Consider the following 19,541-nt stretch of genomic DNA (forward strand, 5'->3'; position numbering starts at 1 on the left):
CTGCATGGAGCCTGCTTCTCCTTCTGCCTATGTCTCTGCCTCTCTCTGTGTCTCTCATGAATAAATAAATAAAATCTTTAAAAAATAAAATAAAATAATCTGAGATGCAGGGAGATCTAGGTGGCTCAGTTGGTTAAGCACCTGACTCTTGATTCTGGCTCAGGTCATGATCTCAGGGTTGTGAGATCGAGCCTGGCATCAAGCCCCACATCTACCCATGTCCCATAGGGCTCTGCACTGGGCATGAAACCTGCTTAAGATTCTCTCTGTCCCTCTTCCTCTGCCTCCCCCACCCCCACCCCTGTACACTCTCTCTCCTAAAACAAACCAAAAAAAAAATAACTAAAATAAAATAATCTGGGATGCAGATGAAGTAAGACTGTCCATTGGCTCATAAGGGCTACAGGTGGTGATGGATATATGGGAGTTCACTATGCTATTCTTTCAGAAATATTTGAAAGTTTCCTAATACAAAGGCTAAAAATAAATTGAATAAATGGTAGCTGTTATGATCACTACATCTTCATGAATATACATGAGAATGTAAGCCAGGATAACGGCTTATCTTTGTTATCTGTTCCCTTCCTCACAGGGCCTAACTCTGAGCCTTCTTTGTATGATAAAGCTCGGTATAAACCTCTCACAATGTAAATCACTCTCTTGCTTTGAGAGCACTTTGATAATTTCCCTCTACTCTAGGGATAAGAGCCCTAATTCATAATAGGGTTATTTACTTTTTACAGGCCCTGCCCCTCTCTTTAGCCACAATTCAGATAATTTTTCTTTTCATTTTCATTCAGTGAATGACCTTTTTTCTGTTCCTCAAGTGAGTGACACACCAACCTCTCACAGACCCTCAAGCACATGTTGTCCCTAATACCCACAACATTCCTGACCTCACCTCCTATCCTCCCAACCACATTTCATCTAATTAACCCTGCTCTTTCTTCAGATCTTACCTTAATCTCCATTACTTCCTCTAGGAAGCCTCTACTGATCAGCCCACTCCCAAGATGGGTAATTCCCCATGTATACACTCTCACAGTCTGCCAGATACCTCTCCTTCACAGGACTTAGCACAACTGTAATATTAAAATTTTGTTGTTGTGTATCATTGCATTGCCAGCACTTAGCACTGGGCCTGGCCTAGAGCAAATGACCAACATTTGCTGAATAACCAAATGAGTAAAATGATGATTCACTGACAAACAGGACCCCATTCATATGTTCCCACTGCTGTCACAAGACCTCACTCAAGTGTTCTCCTTGAAATTCTGGCATTAAAAAATCCCAGTTCTCCCCTCACCAGTCATCGCCCACGTTGAAGGCATTAAGGCTCTTGGTGAAGCCTTGCATATTGGTGGGGCTGACTCTCTGCAAGAAGTCGATGTAGTCCTCAGAATGAAAGCGGCACATGTCATGCTGGGAGGCCTGGTATGGCTTGAAGACCTCGGGATGGAAACATAAGGTGAACCCAGGCAAAGTCAGTCCTATTCATCAGGCTGAGATTCCCCACATTGAACCCAGCCCTGTGGACTATCCAAAAACCACACATCAGCAGTCCCCTCACCCCTCCAATTCTTGTTATTCTATGAAGCAAAGGTCAGTGAAGAAGAGAGGCTCTGATTAGTCAGGTGGGGTACTACAATCAAGCATCCAAAAAACTAATGGGCTTGCCTTCTCCTTCCTACTTCCAGCCCAACCTTTCCCGCCTTCTCAACCTTGAGCCCTTATCCACCTGCCCTGTTCCTTGGATCTCCTATTTTTTTTCCGCCATACTCATCTCTTCCCCCTGGCTCTGATTCCATCCTCTCTCTTCTCTGAATTCTTAATTTTAGAGTTAAATAATATGGGTTATATGACAACTTACTAATTAAAACCCCAGGGTGCCAAGGTGTGAAGCCAGAAATGTATTACCTTTTGAGGGGTTCACATACTTCTTTAGAAATTGGGCAAGAACAAAAAGCTTCTCTCCCGAGATAATATATACACAGGAATATATCAACAAACAATTTCAAGGGATTCAGAGATTCATGCACTAATATCACCTTGGTCTTTTCTATAATTAATTCGCTAGACTGTGCCTCAGCACAAACAGTAGACAACACTCATTCATACTATTGACTAATTCCCCTTGTGACGCATGAGGGCTGAGCTTAACTGTTATAATTGCCTATCACAACTATAAATTCCTATAAATGGGGATTGTCTGTCCCCATGTGCATATGTGGGAGATGGAGGACTGGGTAGCAATTAAATATAACCCTGTGAGGGTATGCTAAGTTGACAAAGAAATTCCCAGAACATCTCCTGCTCTCTTCCATACACACATTTGCACACAGGGCTGCAGTCCCTCCTGGAGCTATAGCTCCTTGGAGGTGGAGAGAGGTGGCAGAGAAGGGGTGAGAATTGCGGTGGGAACACGTCACATCCAGATAAAGTAACCCAGCCCCTCTCTCCTGAAGCCACAGCACTGCCCACATCCTAAGACGCTAGGGAGAAAAACACCTCTGTCTTCAAACCAGCCCCATTCCACCCTAACCACAGGCCAGAGGTTGGTCCACCTGAGGTCAAAAGTGGCCAACCTAAGGTTTGAAAAAGTAACTCCCATTAAGGCGGTGGATCCACCCACCAACACTGGGCATATGGCGGGTGCTCTAGGCTCCTTATATCCAGCCTCCCCAACCCCCAACCCCCAACCCCCACCCCAAGGGTGGGTCGCACCTGGTGCATTCAGGGCAGCCCACCTATATCGTAGGGCCACACAACTCGCCCGCACCCTTAATACCCAGCAGCGACGGCGAGACTCACGATCATTTTCTTATAGAGACCGTAGTGCAGGACCAGACTGTGGGTCAATGCCAAGCGATGGGGCTTCATAGGGTGCCCTGCCCCTGGGGTGGGAGAAGAGAGTTCGTCAGTTCCCGTCGTTGGAGTTGTAGCCCCCGCCTCGAAACCTCCGCGTCCCGAAACCCCTCACCTACAACCTCCTTTCCTCACCGTAGTGGAAGTTCCCCACATCGGGGTCGTAGAAATAGGCCACAGTCTTGGCCATGGTGCCGGCGGGACCAGGCCCCGCACCTCCACCACCACCCGCCCGGCCGCCTGCCCCACCCCCGCTCCTACGTGCTGCGTAAGCACGCAGCTTGCCTCTGCGGAACCGGGAAGGTGAGGCCCCGCCTCCCAGGCTACGCCCCCTGCGGAGTTCCGCCCCTCGCTCGGCTTCGCCCTTCCAAGTTCCGGAGCCTGAGCGTCTGGGCTCTACGGAGCACCGGGGGCTTCGGTGCTAGGATGCTAGTCATTTCCTTCCGGCGGGGGTCAAATCCTCAGGAATCTGAGCCGTCTCGTCCATCCACCTGCCCCAAACGGGGCAGGTCTAGGAGACTCGGGGAACCGGCCACGCCGTCCCTCTCGGGTGCAGAAAGCCAACTTCCCCTGCCGGCGGGGAAGATTCCCGGCTACCCACCCGACCGAGGCATCTGAGGGCGGGAGCCGCGCCAAACATGCGGGATAGACCAGTGGAGCGCGCTTTCTTCTGACTGCCTGTCCTCCCCACCCGGACCCAGACTCGGCGCCGCACACTCCCCCGGGGGGGCGGAAGGGGGGCGGCGGGGGACGGCGCAGTCACGCGCGCACCACACTTGCGCTCACAAGCGCGCAAGCCTCTCGCTCTCCGCCTCGCACACCTGCGCTCCGCCCCCTGGTCCCGGGTTGGCGGCTGGCGACTGGCGGAGGCATTTGGGAACCCAGGGCAGCTGCGGCGGCGCCCCCCACCCCCATCTCCATCCCCTTCCCACAGCCGGAGTTGTCCCGAGCCAGCCGCCGCTCGCAACCAGCCCGCATCCCTCTTCATCCTTCCCTCCCCCCGCCTGCCGCGGCACCGGTATCTGCAGCCGGAGCCCGGAGCCGGTGAGGTGGCGAAGGGGGGAGGGGGAGGAAGCAAGGGATGAGCGCCGGGAGGGCGTCGGGGGCCCTGAGCCGGACTAGGACGTCCCTGGAGCCGGAACCCGAGCCGGAGCCGGAGCCAGAACCAAACCACCGGTACCGAGTGGGCCAGGTGGTGAGGATGGGAGGAAGGGAATAGGGTGGCGTCGTGCGGGAATACAGGCAGGGGAGGGGGCTGCCGAGGCCTGGCTCAGGCCCGCGCGGAGGAGGTGCGGACGCTGACTCAGGCGCGATTCTTGCACCGGCCGCCTGAGAATTCCGTCCCGTCTCGCTCTGCAGTGTCCTTGGGAGGGACGGAAGCGCAGGACAAGCTGGAAAGGGGAACGCTCTGGGCGTCGGGGAAGCAGGATCAGGGTCGTGGAAGCGGGCTTGCGCAGCCGCCGTCTGGCACCCCTGCCCCGGACCAGCACCCCTGGCACGGACAGCTCCTTGGTTGGGTAGGGGGAGTGGGGCCGGACCTCAGAGGCTCGTCGGTTTGGGGTCCTGAGGACCGAATTCCTATCCCTCCCCCAGTCCCTAGCTGCAGCCCCCTAACCCCAGGAGGCGCCCTGGCCCGCGCTCGTCCCCCAGGGCCTCATGTCGGAACCACAGCCTGACCTGGAGCCGCCCCAACATGGGCTATACATGCTCTTCCTGCTTGTGCTGGTCTTCTTCCTCATGGGCCTCGTAGGCTTCATGATCTGCCACGTGCTCAAGAAGAAGGGCTACCGCTGCCGCACGTCGAGGGGCTCGGAGCCTGACGATGCCCAGCTCCAGCCCCGTGAGTGAGGAGCCTAGAATCTGGCTCAGTCACCTTTCTCCCATACCCTTCACCCCACACCTCTTTTTGCCTTCCTAGCCAACAGACCCAGGCCAAATCCCAACCAAGCCTTCAAGAGGTTTAATGGTCCTTTCTTGAGTCAGCAAGTGGGATGACACCACCCTGAAAACAATGCTAGAAAAGGCAGCATGGGTGGGAAGTGTCCACTGTTGGTAGTCTTGGGCTCCCACTGACTTTCCCATCTCTTCTGTCCTGGCCCCTGAAATGCTAACATCCAGCATGATGACAAATAGACAAAGGGACGTGTCTTGAGCAGTAAGCCACAGAAGCCACCAGGTAATAGCCATCCAAAGCTGACTCATTTCCTGCTTCCCTGTCAACCTCTCATCCTTCAGCTGAGGACGATGACATGAATGAAGACACAGTAGAGAGGATTGTTCGCTGCATCATCCAAAATGAAGGTGGGTGTAGGCTGGCCCTTTACTCTCTCCAACCCCCACTCAACTTTCTCTTGCCCTGACCTCCACCTCCACTGACTCCCTCTTTTCCTTCTCCCCTCAGCCAATGCTGAGGCCTTGAAGGAGATGCTGGGGGACAGTGAAGGAGAAGGGACAGTGCAGCTGTCCAGGTGAGCTGGAAATAAGGGCCAGCATGACTTAGCTTGCCTTGGAGAGTACCCTCTCCTCCAGCACAATCCTTCCCCAATCTCCTCGCATGTCTGGGGCTGGGGGGAAGGCAAAGCTGGCTAACCTATATAGGAAAACAGAAGTTTTGTACAAATCTGAGTCCTTTAAGCCAAACTTCTCATCTGGATATCATCAAGCCTAACATTTATCCCTTGTGCCATCTCTTTGGGTTAAACATTGCCGTCTTTTTAGCAAACAACCCTGGGAAGAAAAACACATGACTGCTAAAACCTTAATATCATGTTTATTCGATAAATACAAGAGTGCCAGGGCCTGAGGAAAGTGAGGCATCTAGGGGTTTAAGAAGTTGAAAGAACAACAGCAAATGGAAAGGAAATGGTAATGTCACTGCTGCCCCCTTCTTCCCTATTGTCCAGCGTGGATGCTACCTCCAGCCTGCAAGATGGAGCCCCTTCCCATCATCACACAGTGCATCTGGGCTCTGCAGCCCCTTGCATCCACTGCAGCCGCAACAAGAGGCCCCCACTTGTCCGTCAGGGACGCTCCAAGGAAGGAAAGAGCCGCCCTCGGCCTGGAGAGACTACCGTGTTCTCTGTAGGCAGGTGGGGATAGAAAGCCCCAGAGAAAGGGAGTTTGAGGTGGGGATCCCCACTTATCAGGCCCCTGACTCCAAAGGTGGGCCTCAGCTCTGTTCTATGAGCTACAGCAGAAGTCAGGCTGTATAATGTGCTCCACAATCTGGGGAGGTTTCCCCCACCGTAGCCCAGAGGGAAGTGGCCAGGAAACCCAGGATGTCCCTGGTTGGAGGGAAGCCTACCAGTCTCTGAGTTGTCCTAAGCCCCAATGTTCCCTCCCTTCTCAGGTTCCGGGTGACACACATTGAGAAGCGCTATGGGCTACATGAGCATCGTGATGGCTCTCCCACGGACAGGAGCTGGGGGTCTGGTGGAGGGCAGGACACAGGGGGTAGTCAGGGGTCTGGGGGAGGGCAGCCCAGGGCAGGGATATCTGCCATTGAGAGTGTGCCCCCTGAGAGGCCACAGCCCCCAGCCCTCGCCAGTCCCCCAGTGCAGAACGGAGGACTCAGAGATGGCAGCCTAGTCCCTTGTGCACTTGAGGGGAACCCTAGAGCCTCTCCAGAGCCACTGCAAGGGGCAGGAGGGAAGGGCCCAAGCCCAAGACTGGCCAGTCAAGAGGCAATTGGACAGCCAAGCAAACTGGACACCTCAGATCACCAGGTATGAAGACATGGGCAGGGCTCTGGTGAGCTCAGCTCCCACTGCCTCCTACCCTGGGTGTGGGAGAGGTATCACTGCTATGACCCACATCCTGTTCTCCCATTGTTGACCACTTCTCTCTCACAGGTGTCCCCACCACGGGGAGCAGGGGGTGTGTGAGGTGAGTCTGCCCCTGGCCCCAAGTTGGATAATGTCATCCTCCCATCCCCTACTTAGACTCCCTAAGCCCATTAGCTTGCTGTACTCTGAGGGTTGGCCTTTGCTACAAATTCTTTGGTCTAGTGGTGGGGAGTGGGCATGTGTTCCAGGAGATAGGGAAGGTCCTGCAGCCCTTGGGGAAAAGCTGAGACACATCCTGAATAGAAAGCAAAACTGTTACCCTTCCTCTCCTCCAAGCTTCCTTCTTCATTGTGCTGATGGACTACCAGCTGGCAGGGCCAGGGGGTGGGTGGGCAGGAAGGCCCTCCTCTCCACTGGACTGCACTGCTCCCCAGCTGAGGAACCAGCTCTACTTCCACCTGGAGTTGCATGGTCTCAGGCTGGGGGACCTCGGGAGAAGTCTTCCCCATTCCCACCCCTCAGTCTCTTTCAATTCACCTGCCTGCCAACAGGCCGCCTGACCCCTTCCCCATCACCTCACTCCATTTGCTAGAGCGTGGAAGCTGGGAACAGGACCCTGCCCTCGGTGGGCCCTTAAAGCAATAGCACCTTAGGCCCCCTGCCCTCTTGGCACAAGAGGCCCAGGCCCAGGCTTGGGCTTAGTGCCCTTTATTCACTGTCAATAAATCCACTCAGACCATTACAGCTGTTTTGCATACTGGCTCCAGCTCCTTTTGACAGGCCCGCCCCTATCCCAGCTCCCAACCTATGTGGCATGGGTCACAGACACAGTGGGGTGGGTCAAAGAGCCAGGGCGGAGACACGGATGGGCTGGAGCCACTCAAGACTTTGGAAGACGGGTTCCAGCCCCAGATATTTCAGGATATTTCACCACCTTAAAGGTGGGCTAGTGGCAGAAGAAAGAGGGGTTGTTCCAACCCTAAAGAGAGAAGTATGATGGCGGGGGGGAAAGGAGTGAGTTCCAGCCCCAGAAATGGGGAGAGAGAAAGTTTCTACCCAGGGAGGTGAGAGTGGAAATGGGGGAGACTCCAGCTTTTGGCTTTGTCACTCCAGATCATTGAGAGGGTGGTCTCTGACATCATGGGACAGCAGCATCACTGGGGGATGGCAGTCCCCCTGGCTTCAGGTGAGAGAATCTGGGTGGCCAGGATCCGGAGCTTTAACTGGTGGGGGAGGCGGTGGGCGCATCTGTAGGGAACACAGTCAGTGCTCCAGAACCCTCCTTGGAGCTATCCCTGTCCATTCTCTCAGCCCTGCAGACAAAGCAGGACAAGTAGAATGACACAGTCTCCTCCAAGGGGGGACCCTTACCGGCCTGAGTCGAGGTGCCATCATGTCCAGGGGTGCAGGGCAGCCCAGGTCTTGGTCTGCAAACAAGAACCACAAGTCATTCTTCAGGCTTTGTTTTGTTCATTGCTGCATCTCCAGCACTTAGGAGAGTGGAACTCTGTAAATATTTGATGAATTAACAAATAGTCACTAATCTCAGAGCCATAAAATCCATCAATCCATCCATCCTCTGCACTTATTTGGCACCTGCTGAGAGGGGGAGATGAGATTCACAGCACCCCCATTCCCTATGGCTGTCAGGAACCCAATAGTGAAAAGCCAACAAACAGTGAATGACTGAGTGCTAAATCATTCAAAGTGAACGATAGGTACTGGAGAAGGGGGTGCAGAAGATGTTCAGAGGGACCTTGGGAATCAGGGAGGCTCCATGAAGAAAGTGAAAGTACCAGAAGGTTTTAGAAAAAGTGGACATTCCAAGAAGGAAAATGACACAAACCAAGGTGTTTGCAGTATTCAAGAACATTAAAGGCAGAAGATACATAGTGGGAAAATAATGGGAAATGCTGCCTAATTTGTAAACTAATCATCATGAGAAAATGGCTACTATAGCCATGGTACTACTATGTGCCAGGCACAGTGCTAGGCCCATCTTTCTAGCACATAACAACTCAGGTGAGGTAGGGACCTTTCACCTTACTCTGTAAAGGCCCAGGCAGGTTAAACATCCCACCCCAACCCACACATTGGGAAGTCACAGGCAAAGTCTCAACAATGCACTTGCCTCCCCTCCAAAGCCCAAGCTCTTCTCACCATCATGCTTCTGTGAGCCTGATGGAGGAGGTTCCTGAGGGCAGGAAGAGGAGCCGAGTATAACCTTTCTTCTCCCCATCTCTTCCCCTTCCAGGGCCCCCAGTACCCTTTACTCACCCACAGGCAGCACAGATGCAAGGGCTCCATCCAAGGCAGAGGTGGGCACAGGAGGTGAGAAGCTAGGAGGAGAAGGGGATGGCAGCATCTGGGAACAAGGGGCACATGGGAGTTATTCCTGGTATATGGGAAGGTCTCACCAGCTTTTCCTCTCCTCTCCTCTTCAATTCCTGTCCTATCACTCCTTGACTGGGAGGGCAGCCAGATGCTTATATCCAGGTGGGGGCTTTAGCTGATACACATTTCAATAGCCAATATGTACTGACGCTATGTCCCAGACATTGCTAGCACTTCACATACCCTAATTCATTCATTCCTCACCACTATCCCATGAGGTAGGGATTTTTATGATTTCTTACCTCGATGAGACTCAGGCTAAGCTATCTATCCAAAGGCATGGAGCCTGTTAGTGGTAGAGTCCCGACTAGAACCTAGCTTTCCAAAAAAAAAAAAAAAAAAAAAAAAAAGAACCTAGCTCTCCTGACTCCCACTTCTAGGCTCTTCCTGCTATATCAGTAGGTACCAATACGACCTCCTGGGGGTTACTGTGCTAAGGACTTTACCCTCATAGGCTAAATCATGATAATTGGGCTGCTAAAGTAGGTATTACTACCCCTGGTTTACATATGAAGAAATAAGCTTAGAGGTTATATCACTGCTAAAGGTAATGCAATGGGAATCTGAACTCAGATTTATTTAGCACTAAAGTAGGATCACCAAACTCATGAAGACTGCCTGGGTTTCCTCTTCACTGCCCAGCCAAAGGAGATTGGGAGGTCCAAGACAATATAGGAGGTAAACCGGGAGAAGGAACGGGGCACTGAGAGGAATATGGGGCCTCCCTGGAGTGGAAGGCTCAATCCAGAGGTGCCTGGGGACCCAGGGAGAAGGAAGCCTCACCTGTTCTGGGTCTGAGAGTTCAGGGGGTCCTGGGGAGCCAAGCAATTCCTCCACTAGCAGGGAGGGGAAAACCCCAACATAGCCCCCAAATTCTCCCCTCCAGAAGCCATCATCCACTCCATCCTGGGCCCGGGGCAGCAGGCGGATAAGCGCCCCCTCAGGGAAGCTCAGCTCCTCTGCACTCTGTCCTGTGTAGCTGTATAGGGCACGGGCCAGGAAAGCTGCAGAAGCCCGAAAGAGATGGTGAGGGGTGCTGATGGGCAGTAGTGCCCCAGGACCATGACATCTCAGGGCCACAACCACTCAAGGTCCCCTGACCCAGAATTTCCCATTCTCACCTGTGGGCTCTGCCCCTGAGGGATTATCGCTGTCGTGGCCACTCTCAGGGAAGGAGAGGTCCGGGAAGTTGAGATACCGCTCAGGGACAAAGCCTACCTCGCCGTGCTGGTTTCGAGCCTATTCACCCAGCAATGTGAACAGATAACAGATTTGCCTCAGCAGTCCATGGCATTAGCGCTCCTCCACAGTTCTAGCTTTGGCTGGCTGGGTCCTTGATAGCCACAGAGAAGTCCTTCCCCCTGACCCTCCCCCCACCCACCACCAAGATCAGAATCAAAGGCCCATACCCACCTTGACCCATTCATCAGCATCTCCTTCTTCTATGACCTCCAGCCACTCGCCCTCTGTGATAGTCAGCTCATCCTCATGCCCTGCCTAGCCCCCACAAGGAAGGATTCAGGACATGGCTGTCTCCTCCCCACTGAGGTCCCCACCCCCATGCCCACCAGGTACCTGATAGCTGAACACCACATGTGCAGGGCAGGGGAGGGGCCTAGTGGCCAAGGCTGTAGGGGCAGGCTCCTCAAAGAGCTCCCCTGTCTCCTCACATTCCTCAAAGTCAGAGAGCTCAGCATCCTCAGCCTGGAGGAAGCAAAGAACAGATAACAGTGTGGAGCTCACTGTTACTTACCAATTTTATCTCCCACTCCTCCATTCTACCCTTAAAGAACACTGGTAGATCACTCCCCAAGGTGATACCACCCATCTGTCCACCATGCACCACAAGCAAAATCACAGAGCAGAGTAATACCAACAATTGAGTGCTTACAGAACTGAGTGCTTACTATGTGCCAGGTACAACATCAAATATCTTATGTATATCACCTCATTTAAACTTCACAATAGGGATCCCTGGGTGGCACAGCGGTTTGGCGCCTGCCTTTGGCCCAGGGCGCGATCCTGGAGACCCAGGATTGAATCCCACATCGGGCTCTCGGTGCATGGAGCCTGCTTCTCCCTCTGCCTATGTCTCTGCCTCTCTCTCTCTCTGTGACTATCATAAATAAATAAAAATTTAAAAAATATATCTTTAAAAAAATAAATAAAAAAAATAAACTTCACAATAACCCAGTGATATTTTGCATAACTATATCACCTATCACCTTGTTTTACCTACTTTCAAATTTTTTTTAAAAGACTTTACTTATTTGAGAGCGAGAGCACACACAGGCATATACGGGCATGCACGGGGCGGGGCAGGGCAGAGGGAGAAGGAGAGAGACAAGCAGAGTCCACACTGACCATGGAGACTGATGTTGAGGCTCGATCTCAACCTGAGATCATGGATCTAAGCTAAAACTGAGAGTCAAATGCTTACTGATTGAGCCATCCAGCACCCCCACCTCGTTTTACTGAGGAAACTGAGGCTCAGAAAGTCATTTTCCAAGATCACACAGCCAGTAAATGCAGTGGCTGGTACTTGAACCACTTAGAATCCATACTTAGAACCTTAGTTCATAAGGGCCATTCTATATTCATGATAAAAGTTCGTTCAGAACCCTATCTGCTGTCATAAGGGCCATTCTATATTCATGATAAAAGTTCGTTCAGAACCCTATCTGCTGCAAAATATGCAAAAAATTACACTTAAGTTATTTCATTCCAGCCTCAAGACAACATCTTTGACATAGGAATGTTGTGATTCCCATTTTATAAGGTCTGCTCTCCTCTGGGAGTTCTACCCTTTACCCTCCTGTGTGTAGAGGGGTAAGGAGCAAAGGGCACTCACCGTGGGAGAGAGGTCCCTCTGGGAGAGGCGGGCCTCACTAAGACGTCGCTCCTGCTCCACCTCATCCTGAGCCTGAGTCATGGCTGGCTTCAGCCAGTGCTGTACATCTAGGCCAGCTCCTTGTAGCAGAGCCAGCCGGGCAGCTCCCTTCACCTGGCTCACCTGGCATGGGGAAGAGAAATCAATCAAGGCTACAGATGGGCCTGCCTTTGGGCAGTGAGTGGAGCCACCCCAAACATGTCCACCTTCTACCTCCAGCCTCCCTGCTCCCCACCAAGCAGATAGAATAGAGGCTATGCCTCACCTGTGCCCGCCGGATGCTTTCCTTCACTTCCTGTAGCCGCTGTTCTATACCTGGGGCCTCCCGCTCTGGAGCCTGCTGTCGCCTCTGCTCCAGCCGCTGCAACACCTGGTTGGAAAGGCAGAGAACAAGGGTGGGTAGAAATACTCTGCGGGACAACTTACTATGGATCTGGCACTTTGCTACTTGCTTCACATGTCATTTAATCTTCCTCATGAGGTGGGTAGTATTATTAGCCCCACTTTAGTGATAAGGAAACTGAAGTCCAGAGAAGTTAAGTCACTCCCTTAGGGTTACACAATGAGGAAACAACAGAGAGGATTTGAACCCAGATGAGTCTAGCTCCAAAAGCTGTGCTTTTAACTACTATGCCACACTACCTGGCTTACAATACCTTTCCTTCCCTCCTGTCTGCAGCCCTATGACATCCTCCACTGATTCCAGGGTCCCCATCTCTCAGTTCTTCCTGCCCACCCGCAACACCTGCACCCCCCACCTCACCCGATGTCCATGGTTCTGGATCTTGTAGTCTCGGGCAGCTCGGCTTGTCCAGCGCTGAACCTCTTTCTCCAGGCTAGTGTCCCCAGCCATGCTTCCTGCATCCCCCTCCAACTCCAGGGCACACACCTGAGTGAACAATGTACACAGGATGCTGAAAGGAGGACCTGATGTTGCTCCTTCTCTACAGTCCCCTCCTGTTTTGTCCTCTCTGTCCTAACCTCCAGGGACAGGGACAAAGAAGTGAGGGCACAGGTGTATATTCCTGTGGACATAAAGGACACAGAGAGTCCCAAAAATGGGATCTGAGTTGAGGGAAAGAGGTAGAAGGAAGAGGATACTGCAGTGAGGGGCCAGAAAGGTGGAATAAAATTTGTTTGTGTCCTAGTGGGAGGGAAGTGAACTAGAGTTCTGAAACCCCTTCTCCATAGTTAAAACAGTCACTAAGTTATTGCCAGGACAAGGACGATGAGGGAGGAGTCCTAAACCTTTACATCTGGTTTGGTTCTAATGAACAGAGAAGTCTCACCTGATCAGTCCCTGCAGGCTGAAACTCCTGAGGTGGTGTGGGGGAAAATACTCCAGGTTCCTGAAGAAAGAGCTTCAGATCCTGCTCCCAGCTTACCTGGGGGATAGCAAAGGTCAAAGTAGCCACTCACTGGTTACCACTCCAAGCCTATCACCAGCCCATCTTGGAAGGAGAACAGGTGAGAAGAAAAGGCGCAGATACACGGTGGGTGGTCTTTACTGAAAGAGCAGGGTACAATCTCTGGGGAGCTCTTACAGGGCACAGCACTCACCTGGGAGGTTGCCTGTCCTCCTCGGCGGGCATGCTCAAGAGCCATCTCTGCAGCTTCCAGCTCAGTGCGGCTTAGCAAGGTCAAGGGGTCTCTCAAGTGTTCCAACAGCTCACTGACCAGGGCCTGGAGAGAATCCCAAGATAATGACACCACCCTTCCTCCAGTATCTACTGCAAAATAGGCTTTCTGCCCAGGGTTAGATAGGTAATGGGCATGAGGAACTGGAAACAGGGAAGGAATGAGACATTTTACTTCCTTCTAATAATAGGCCTTCACGTATGCAGAGACCTTGACAGTTTAAAAAGCATTTTCACTTCCATTCTCTCCTCCTGAGCCCCATTAGTCTTATAAAGTAGGCAGAGTAGAAGTTGTTTCTAATGAGGCAAGTAGGTGGTTCAGAGGGGCTAAGTGTCCTGCACAGTCATGCAGCCAGCTAGAAGCAGAACCCAAACCAGAACCCAAGAATGTATCTTCTCCCCACTCAAAGCAGGCTACATCCCTAGCACCACCCAGCGTGACAGTGGTAGGAAGCAAGGAGAGAGGCCCTCCCACAAGCCCCCACCCCTCCACTGAGAGGCCAGGGCATCTGGGCTGGGACTGGCCTTGAGCAAGGCTGGCAATTCCTCCTGGTAGTAGTGGTCAAGGTGAGCATTGGTGGCCACCAAGTTGAGCAGGTACTCATTGCGGGCTGCTCTCAGCTGCCGGGAGTACTGGGCTGACTGGGCAGAAAGCTAGGAGGAGAAAACAGGTGTCAGCAGAAAGCCCTGGTCCTTCCAAGACCGATCCCGATCCAGAATGGATTCTCACGTTATCAAGTGCTTACTATGCGCCTGGCCCCATATTAAAATTTTTGCACACTCAGCAACTCTTGCTCAAGATGTTCCAGTGGCATCTGCATCCATTTAAAATAAACTCCCCGGGCAGCCCAGGTGGCTCAGCGGTATAGCACTGCCTTCAGCCCAGGGTGTGATCCTGGAGACCCAGGATCGAGTCCTGCATCGGGCTCCCTGCGTGGAGCCTGCTTCTCCCTCTGCCTGTGTGTCTGCCTCTCTCTCTCTCTCTCTGTATGTCTCTCATGAATAAATAAATAAAATCTTTTAAAAAATAAAATAAAATCCCCACTGCTCCTTACCGTGGTTTACCAGGTGCAACAAGAGCTAGCCCCTGCAATATCTGACCTCTTTCACAGTGCCCGTCCCTTTGCTCACAGTGCTCCAGCCACACTGGCTGTCTTTCAGTTCTTTAAGCCCACAAAGCTATTTCTACCTCAGAGCCTCTGCACTCACCATTTTCTCTCCCTGGAATGTTCTTCCCCTAGATCTTTGCATAACTGGCTCCTTTCTGACATTCAGGCCACGTGTTCAGACAGGCTTTCTCTCTAAATTACACCCTGTTATCCTTTACCATAGCACCTTGTTTCATTTTCACTTAATCTGATTGTTTCTTAACTTACTATCTGTCTGCCCCTCACCAGACTCTGAAGGCAGGAACTCCACAGACTGCTCAACAAATGCACAGTAAAGGGATAAAAAAGAAACATGTATTTCCATGTTACAGATGAAGAAAACGAGACTCAGAGAGCTCAAGTTACCAGGGTCATGCACGGAGGATGTAGGGAAGCCTGGATTTGTCTCAGTCTCTCAGATTTATGCCTCTGGGTTCCAACCACTAGACTACCCTGCCCACCTCTTTCCCACCTCCACTCATGTCCACATCCCCCAAACCTTGGTGCTGAGTTTCTGGAGACTGGTCCGAGTATGGAAGAGCCCATGGTCACTTCGGTTCAGTCTGTGCAGGCAAGAGAGAAGAGTCAAGGCCAGGCCCGGCTATGGTTGCCTTGGCTCCCTTCCCCTAGCCAGGCTTCCCAAATCTCCATGACCCACCTAGCCTGTACATCAGCTGCCTTCTCCTGTGCCAAGGCCCACACACGTTCCCGTTGCCCATACAGCTTCCGACTCCGGCTCAGCTCCCGGACAGACTGCAGCACCTCAGCTTGTGCCTTCTGGAGGCTCTCTGCTCCCTAGGGGCATGAACACACAAAGTCCTGACCCCCCCCCCAAAAAAAAAAACGTCCTGACCCAGAGCACCTCCAACCCCAAGTCAGCCCTTTCTTCATCCCATCTGCTGAGCCATACCTTCCTAAGCACCTGCTCCTTGGCACTCCGCCCTGTGCCCCCTGCCAGGTCACGGTATCGGTCAGACGCCTGGAGCCGGGCTTGGCCACCGGCCACGGTGGCATCCAGCAAGCAGCGCCAGGCACCAAACACCATCCTGCCTCTCTCCAGAGAAGGTCTGTGTTGAGGAGAGCACTCCAGAGCTTCGTGAGACACCCCTCCCCAAACCCAACACCATAGGAGACAGAGTGCTTTCCCATCCCCCTTGTCTGGGAGCCTATCAATCGATCAACACATTAGCTCAGCCACAAGGATCACTCATGTCCTCCGCCTGCACCCACAGTGTCCTTGCTAGGTCAGCTCCTCTCTGGCTGCTGTGTCAGCTCTACCTGCAGCTCACATACCCTCTCCCCTCACTGGCCCTTCATTCCCATAGGTTCCTGGGGTTAAGCTCTTCATCCCTTCTAGGCCCCTTGAACTCCTCCTTCCAGGGGACCCACCTGCTGTCCATCTCCCCACTCCGGTGCCCTTCCTTCTTCAGGAACGGCCCAGCCAGTTTCTGGAGTGCCTGGTGGGAAAGTCATCAGAGACCCAGTTACCATTCAAAGACTCTCACCAACTGGGAGAATATGGAATCAGAGTATAGTAATGCCATTTCAGAGTATAGTAATGCCATTCACCAGCTGCATATTACGTGCCACTCACTTTGCTAAGTGATTTATGTGCATTAACTTATTCCATCCTTACAACAACCCTACCTGAAGGTACGATTATTACTTCCATTGTACAGAGAAAGAAATTGAGGCCAAGAAGGCTAAGTACCTTGTCCAAGTCACACAGCCAACAAGTAGCACAAGACAGATCTGACACCAGTCTGCCTAACTCTAGGCCTTCCCTCTTGACCAGAAGAGGGATATGAGCAGAGAAACAATGCTGTTTGTGAAGGAGACTACACCAAAAGGGAAAGTCCAGAAAAAGGAGTCACATACCTGTCCATATTCCCGTTCAATGGCTGCCCTCTGCTTGCTGTAGGACCTATGGAGATGAGAGGGGCACCATGGTGTCAATGTTTGCTCCTGCTTTCCCACACTCAATCCTCTCCTTAGCCTGGGCAGAAGGAAGAGGGGAGCCAGGCCTAAAGTGTGAGTACACCGCGAGGGAATGAGACTTGAAGAGAGTCCTTGAGATCACCTCAGGCAGCTGCAACCCAGAACAACCTCACCTCATTGCTCAGAGCCTCAGCAGGATCCTCCCCACCCCTGGAGAGCCATCTCTGAGTTTGGAGGTGAGGACTGAGGGGGGCCTGGATACATTCCAGCCTTCCAACAGATCTGGAAGACGGAGAAGAGATTCTGCCCCAAGCCTGACTGCAATAGAGGAAGTGGTGTGGAGTCAGTGGGTGGAGAAAGGTTCCCTGTGTGTTGGGTTAGTAAGTCCTAGCTGGTAAATGGAGAGACAGGCCGACAGTGAAGGCCAGGAATGGGGAGGCTGGAGAACTCTTCACCCTCCTCTTTCCCCCTCCCCGGTCGGATTCCGACCGACGTCTGTTTGTGGAGAGGCGGGACGCGCAACAGCGAAGGTAGGCGTATGTGATGTTGGGGGTACGTGGAGGTACCTGATGTCTTCCAATAGATCTGCCTCCCTCTGCTGCCGGGTCTGAAGGATGCTCAGCTGCTCCAGGAAGCGAAGCTTCACCACCTGGGCTGGCTTCACCTGTAGAGGTAAGAAAAGGTCGAAGACCTCCGGCACCGGTACAGAAAAACACTCCGCGCAGGGAGCGGTGAGGGGGCGGGACCGGGGAGGGACTGGGGTGTTTCCTGGGTTCCTTCAGGGGTAGGCCCTGAACCCTCACAACTCCTCGTCCCCCACTGCGGGTCCGGTGCCCCCCTCAATTCCCACCATTCCCCCAGGCCACCAGGAGTCCCCATTCCCAGGCCAAGCTCACTTTTCGGGGCGGCGGCTGCATCTCCGCGCCGGCCAAGGGAAGCGACTCAACTCCGGAACTCGAGGAAGCCCCGCCCACGCCAAAGCCCCGCCCCGGACCTGGCCCAGCCCCGCCCCCGTCCCGCCCACGCCCGGTCCGGCTAAGCGCAAGGCTGCGAAGCGCGGAGGTGCCGCGGGGAAGCCAAATAAACCCGGGCTCGTGCTGCTGGTACCCCGGAAAGGGTCCGGACCGGCGAGTGGACGCCGCGTCCGCTGCGCGCTCGGGGAACCTTAAGTTTCTGAGTCGAGACGCCTGGGTTCTATTTCTAGTAGAGCCACTGACTCAGCCCGTAATTATACTTCTAATCACTCATTTGCATATGCAGATCTCCAGTCCCGGTGCGAAGAGTGACGAGAAAGCGCGAAGCTTGGCGGGGAGGAACTTAATCTGCGGCCAGTTTCTCACTGGATGCCTCAGCGCGGATGCTTCTGACAAGGGAAACAGGGTTGGTCACAGGCCTTTCCCAAATCCCCACAGAACTGGAAAAGCTAGCGTGAGTGGTGGTGAGAAAATTGCCTGGAGCCAGGAGGAAGCCAGTCCCAGAGGGAGACAGGTATGTCAGGGGCCAGTAGAAACTAAATGAGTCTACTGAGCGGACGTAAGCGGGGAGATGGGTTTAGGGCTCTGTGGCCCAGAAAGCCCTTGTCACCGTTAGGGCCTGCCTTTCAGGCTCTGCACCCCAGGTTCTGCCAGCCCTGTCGCTGTTCCTGAGGATCCCCACACCCTTTCCTCATTCCCCTCAATCTGACCTTGGCCCACGCCCTTGACTCGGAAAAAGCGGTTATCTACGGCCCCAAACTCCAGATTCACATTTCCAACAGCCCATTGACCGCCCCCCACCCCCACTTGTGGATCTAATAGGTACCTGAGGTACCTGAAACTTAAAACCGATCCTTCCTGCATTATCTTCCCCCAGACAATATACTAAATGGCACCTGTCTCCAGCCAGTTAGGAAAGTCTGAAACCCAGAGTCACTATACCCTTTCCCCTCCTCTCCCATGTTCCCTCCATCAGCAAGTCATGTAGGTTCTATTGCTAAAAGATCTCTTATTAATCACCATCTTTCAATTTCCAAAACTACCGGGACGCCTGGATGAGCGTTGAGTGTCTGCCTTTGGCCCAGAGCATGATCCTGGAGTCCCGGGATGGAGTCCCACATCGGGCTCCCTGCGTGGAACCTGCTTCTCCCTCTGCCTGTGTCTCTCCTCTCTCTCTCTCTCTCTCTCTCTCTCTCTCTCATGAATAAATAAATAAAATGTTTAAGAGAAAAAATTTCCAAAACCACCAACCTAGTCCAAGCCCCAGTATCAGTCACCTAATATGTGGTTTCTCACTCTCCCCCCTCACCCTACCCCCAACATAACCCTCTCACAAAACAGCCAGAGTGATTGATGTTTTTGTTTTTGTTTTTTTAAGGAAGTAAGGGGTGCTTGGGTGGCTCAGTCAGTTAAGTGTCTGCCTTCGGCTCGGGTCATGATCTCAGGGTCCTGAGGTGGACCCTGTGTCAGCGCCCTGCTCATTGGGGAGTCTGCTTCTTCCTCTCCCTACCTCATGCTCGCTCTCTCACTATCTCTCTCTCTCTCAAATAAAATCTTTAAAAAAAGGAAATAAAATCTCACCACTCTCTTTCTTAAAACTTCTTAGTTGCTTCAGAATAAAATCCAAACACCCTAGCATGACCTATAAGGCTGGGTCCCTTATAGGTCCATCATTGGGTCCCTGCCAGTCTTTCCCCCTTCAGCCCATTCTTCTCTCTGGTTCCCCACTCACTGTGCTTCAGCCACTCTAGCCTCCCTGCTGTTACCCGAACAGGCCAAGCTTCTCCCCATTGCAGACCCTTCACGCCTGCATGCCTGCTGCTTTCTCCCTCTCCCAACACTCTACATGTCTGGCTTCTTTAACTCTTCACAGGGTCTTTCTTCATCCTCCCAGAATAAAGGCCACCTCC

At 52.8% G+C, this 19,541-nt stretch overlaps 3 protein-coding genes across 16 annotated transcripts in view; 1 reads left to right on the forward strand and 2 right to left on the reverse strand.

Annotated features, from left to right (window-relative positions):
* Positions 1-3,494, reverse strand: part of HDAC3 (histone deacetylase 3) — a 14,884-nt gene extending 11,390 nt beyond the window's left edge. The window contains exons 1-3 of one of the 3 annotated variants that reach the window (XM_038530443.1): positions 3,467-3,494; positions 2,812-2,894; positions 1,307-1,449 (exon numbers count right to left, since the gene is read on the reverse strand). In XM_038530443.1, the coding sequence (XP_038386371.1) occupies positions 1,307-1,449; positions 2,812-2,894; positions 3,467-3,479 (239 nt within the window). In that variant the 5' untranslated portion in view covers positions 3,480-3,494. Of the gene's footprint in view, positions 1-1,306; positions 1,450-2,811; positions 2,895-2,980; positions 3,145-3,466 lie in introns of those variants that run through there. The other 2 variants (XM_038530442.1, XM_038530444.1) reach the window with 2 other exon arrangements.
* On the forward strand, positions 3,196-9,298 carry RELL2 (RELT like 2). Of its 7 annotated transcripts, none has more exons than XR_005355458.1 (9): positions 3,196-4,041; positions 4,225-4,705; positions 5,101-5,166; positions 5,267-5,333; positions 5,769-5,954; positions 6,215-6,590; positions 6,717-6,750; positions 7,764-7,836; positions 8,905-9,298. XR_005355458.1 is itself a non-coding variant. In XM_038530448.1 (9 exons), exons 3-8 carry the CDS (start codon positions 4,522-4,524, stop codon positions 6,747-6,749), a joined length of 912 nt encoding a protein of 303 aa, XP_038386376.1. In that variant the 5' UTR covers positions 3,197-4,041; positions 4,225-4,360; positions 4,459-4,521; the 3' UTR covers position 6,750; positions 6,987-7,403. The 7 variants fall into 7 exon arrangements, 5 of the variants coding, with proteins under 5 accessions (XP_038386377.1, XP_038386376.1, XP_038386378.1 ...); XR_005355457.1 differs by lacking the exon at positions 8,905-9,298 and adding an exon at positions 7,962-8,848; XM_038530448.1 differs by lacking the exons at positions 7,764-7,836; positions 8,905-9,298 and adding an exon at positions 6,987-7,403 and having other exon boundaries at positions 3,197-4,041; positions 4,225-4,360; positions 4,459-4,705.
* FCHSD1 (FCH and double SH3 domains 1) lies at positions 7,397-17,639 on the reverse strand. Of its 6 annotated transcripts, none has more exons than XM_038530438.1 (20): positions 17,554-17,639; positions 17,224-17,321; positions 16,598-16,643; positions 16,109-16,176; positions 15,630-15,765; positions 15,378-15,514; positions 15,219-15,282; positions 14,097-14,225; positions 13,495-13,617; positions 13,224-13,319; positions 12,698-12,823; positions 12,200-12,304; positions 11,896-12,057; positions 10,620-10,748; positions 10,458-10,541; positions 10,166-10,283; positions 9,828-10,048; positions 8,928-9,015; positions 8,022-8,077; positions 7,397-7,898 (listed from the first exon to the last, which is right to left on the reverse strand). In XM_038530438.1, exons 1-20 carry the CDS (start codon positions 17,572-17,574, stop codon positions 7,833-7,835), a joined length of 2,073 nt encoding a protein of 690 aa, XP_038386366.1. In that variant the 5' UTR covers positions 17,575-17,639; the 3' UTR covers positions 7,397-7,832. The 6 variants fall into 6 exon arrangements, 4 of the variants coding, with proteins under 4 accessions (XP_038386366.1, XP_038386365.1, XP_038386368.1 ...); XM_038530437.1 differs by having other exon boundaries at positions 15,630-15,786; XR_005355455.1 differs by lacking the exon at positions 9,828-10,048 and having other exon boundaries at positions 15,630-15,786.
* Between the last annotated feature and the right edge of the window lie 1,902 nt (positions 17,640-19,541).

This window comes from Canis lupus, chromosome 2 (assembly GCF_011100685.1).
Source record: "Canis lupus familiaris isolate Mischka breed German Shepherd chromosome 2, alternate assembly UU_Cfam_GSD_1.0, whole genome shotgun sequence".
In the NCBI taxonomy this organism is placed as follows: Eukaryota; Metazoa; Chordata; class Mammalia; order Carnivora; family Canidae; genus Canis; species Canis lupus.

What these genes read in the sequence shown, in the direction of transcription:
- RELL2 (XM_038530449.1), top strand. Translation starts at nt 4,522, where the DNA reads ATGTCGGAACCACAGCCTGACCTGGAGCCGCCCCAACATGGGCTATAC. An exon ending in GGGACAGTGCAGCTGTCCAG is followed by an intron (nt 5,334 to 5,768) that starts GTGAGCTGGAAA and finishes CCTATTGTCCAG; the next exon opens with CGTGGATGCTACCTCCAGCC. An exon ending in ACCGTGTTCTCTGTAGGCAG is followed by an intron (nt 5,955 to 6,214) that starts GTGGGGATAGAA and finishes CTCCCTTCTCAG; the next exon opens with GTTCCGGGTGACACACATTG.
- FCHSD1 (XM_038530437.1), bottom strand. Translation starts at nt 17,574, where the DNA reads ATGCAGCCGCCGCCCCGAAAA. An exon ending in AGTGGGGAGATGGACAGCAG is followed by an intron (nt 15,787 to 16,108) that starts GTGGGTCCCCTG and finishes TCCTCAACACAG; the next exon opens with ACCTTCTCTGGAGAGAGGCA. An exon ending in ATGTGGTGTTCAGCTATCAG is followed by an intron (nt 10,542 to 10,619) that starts GTACCTGGTGGG and finishes TGTGGGGGCTAG; the next exon opens with GCAGGGCATGAGGATGAGCT.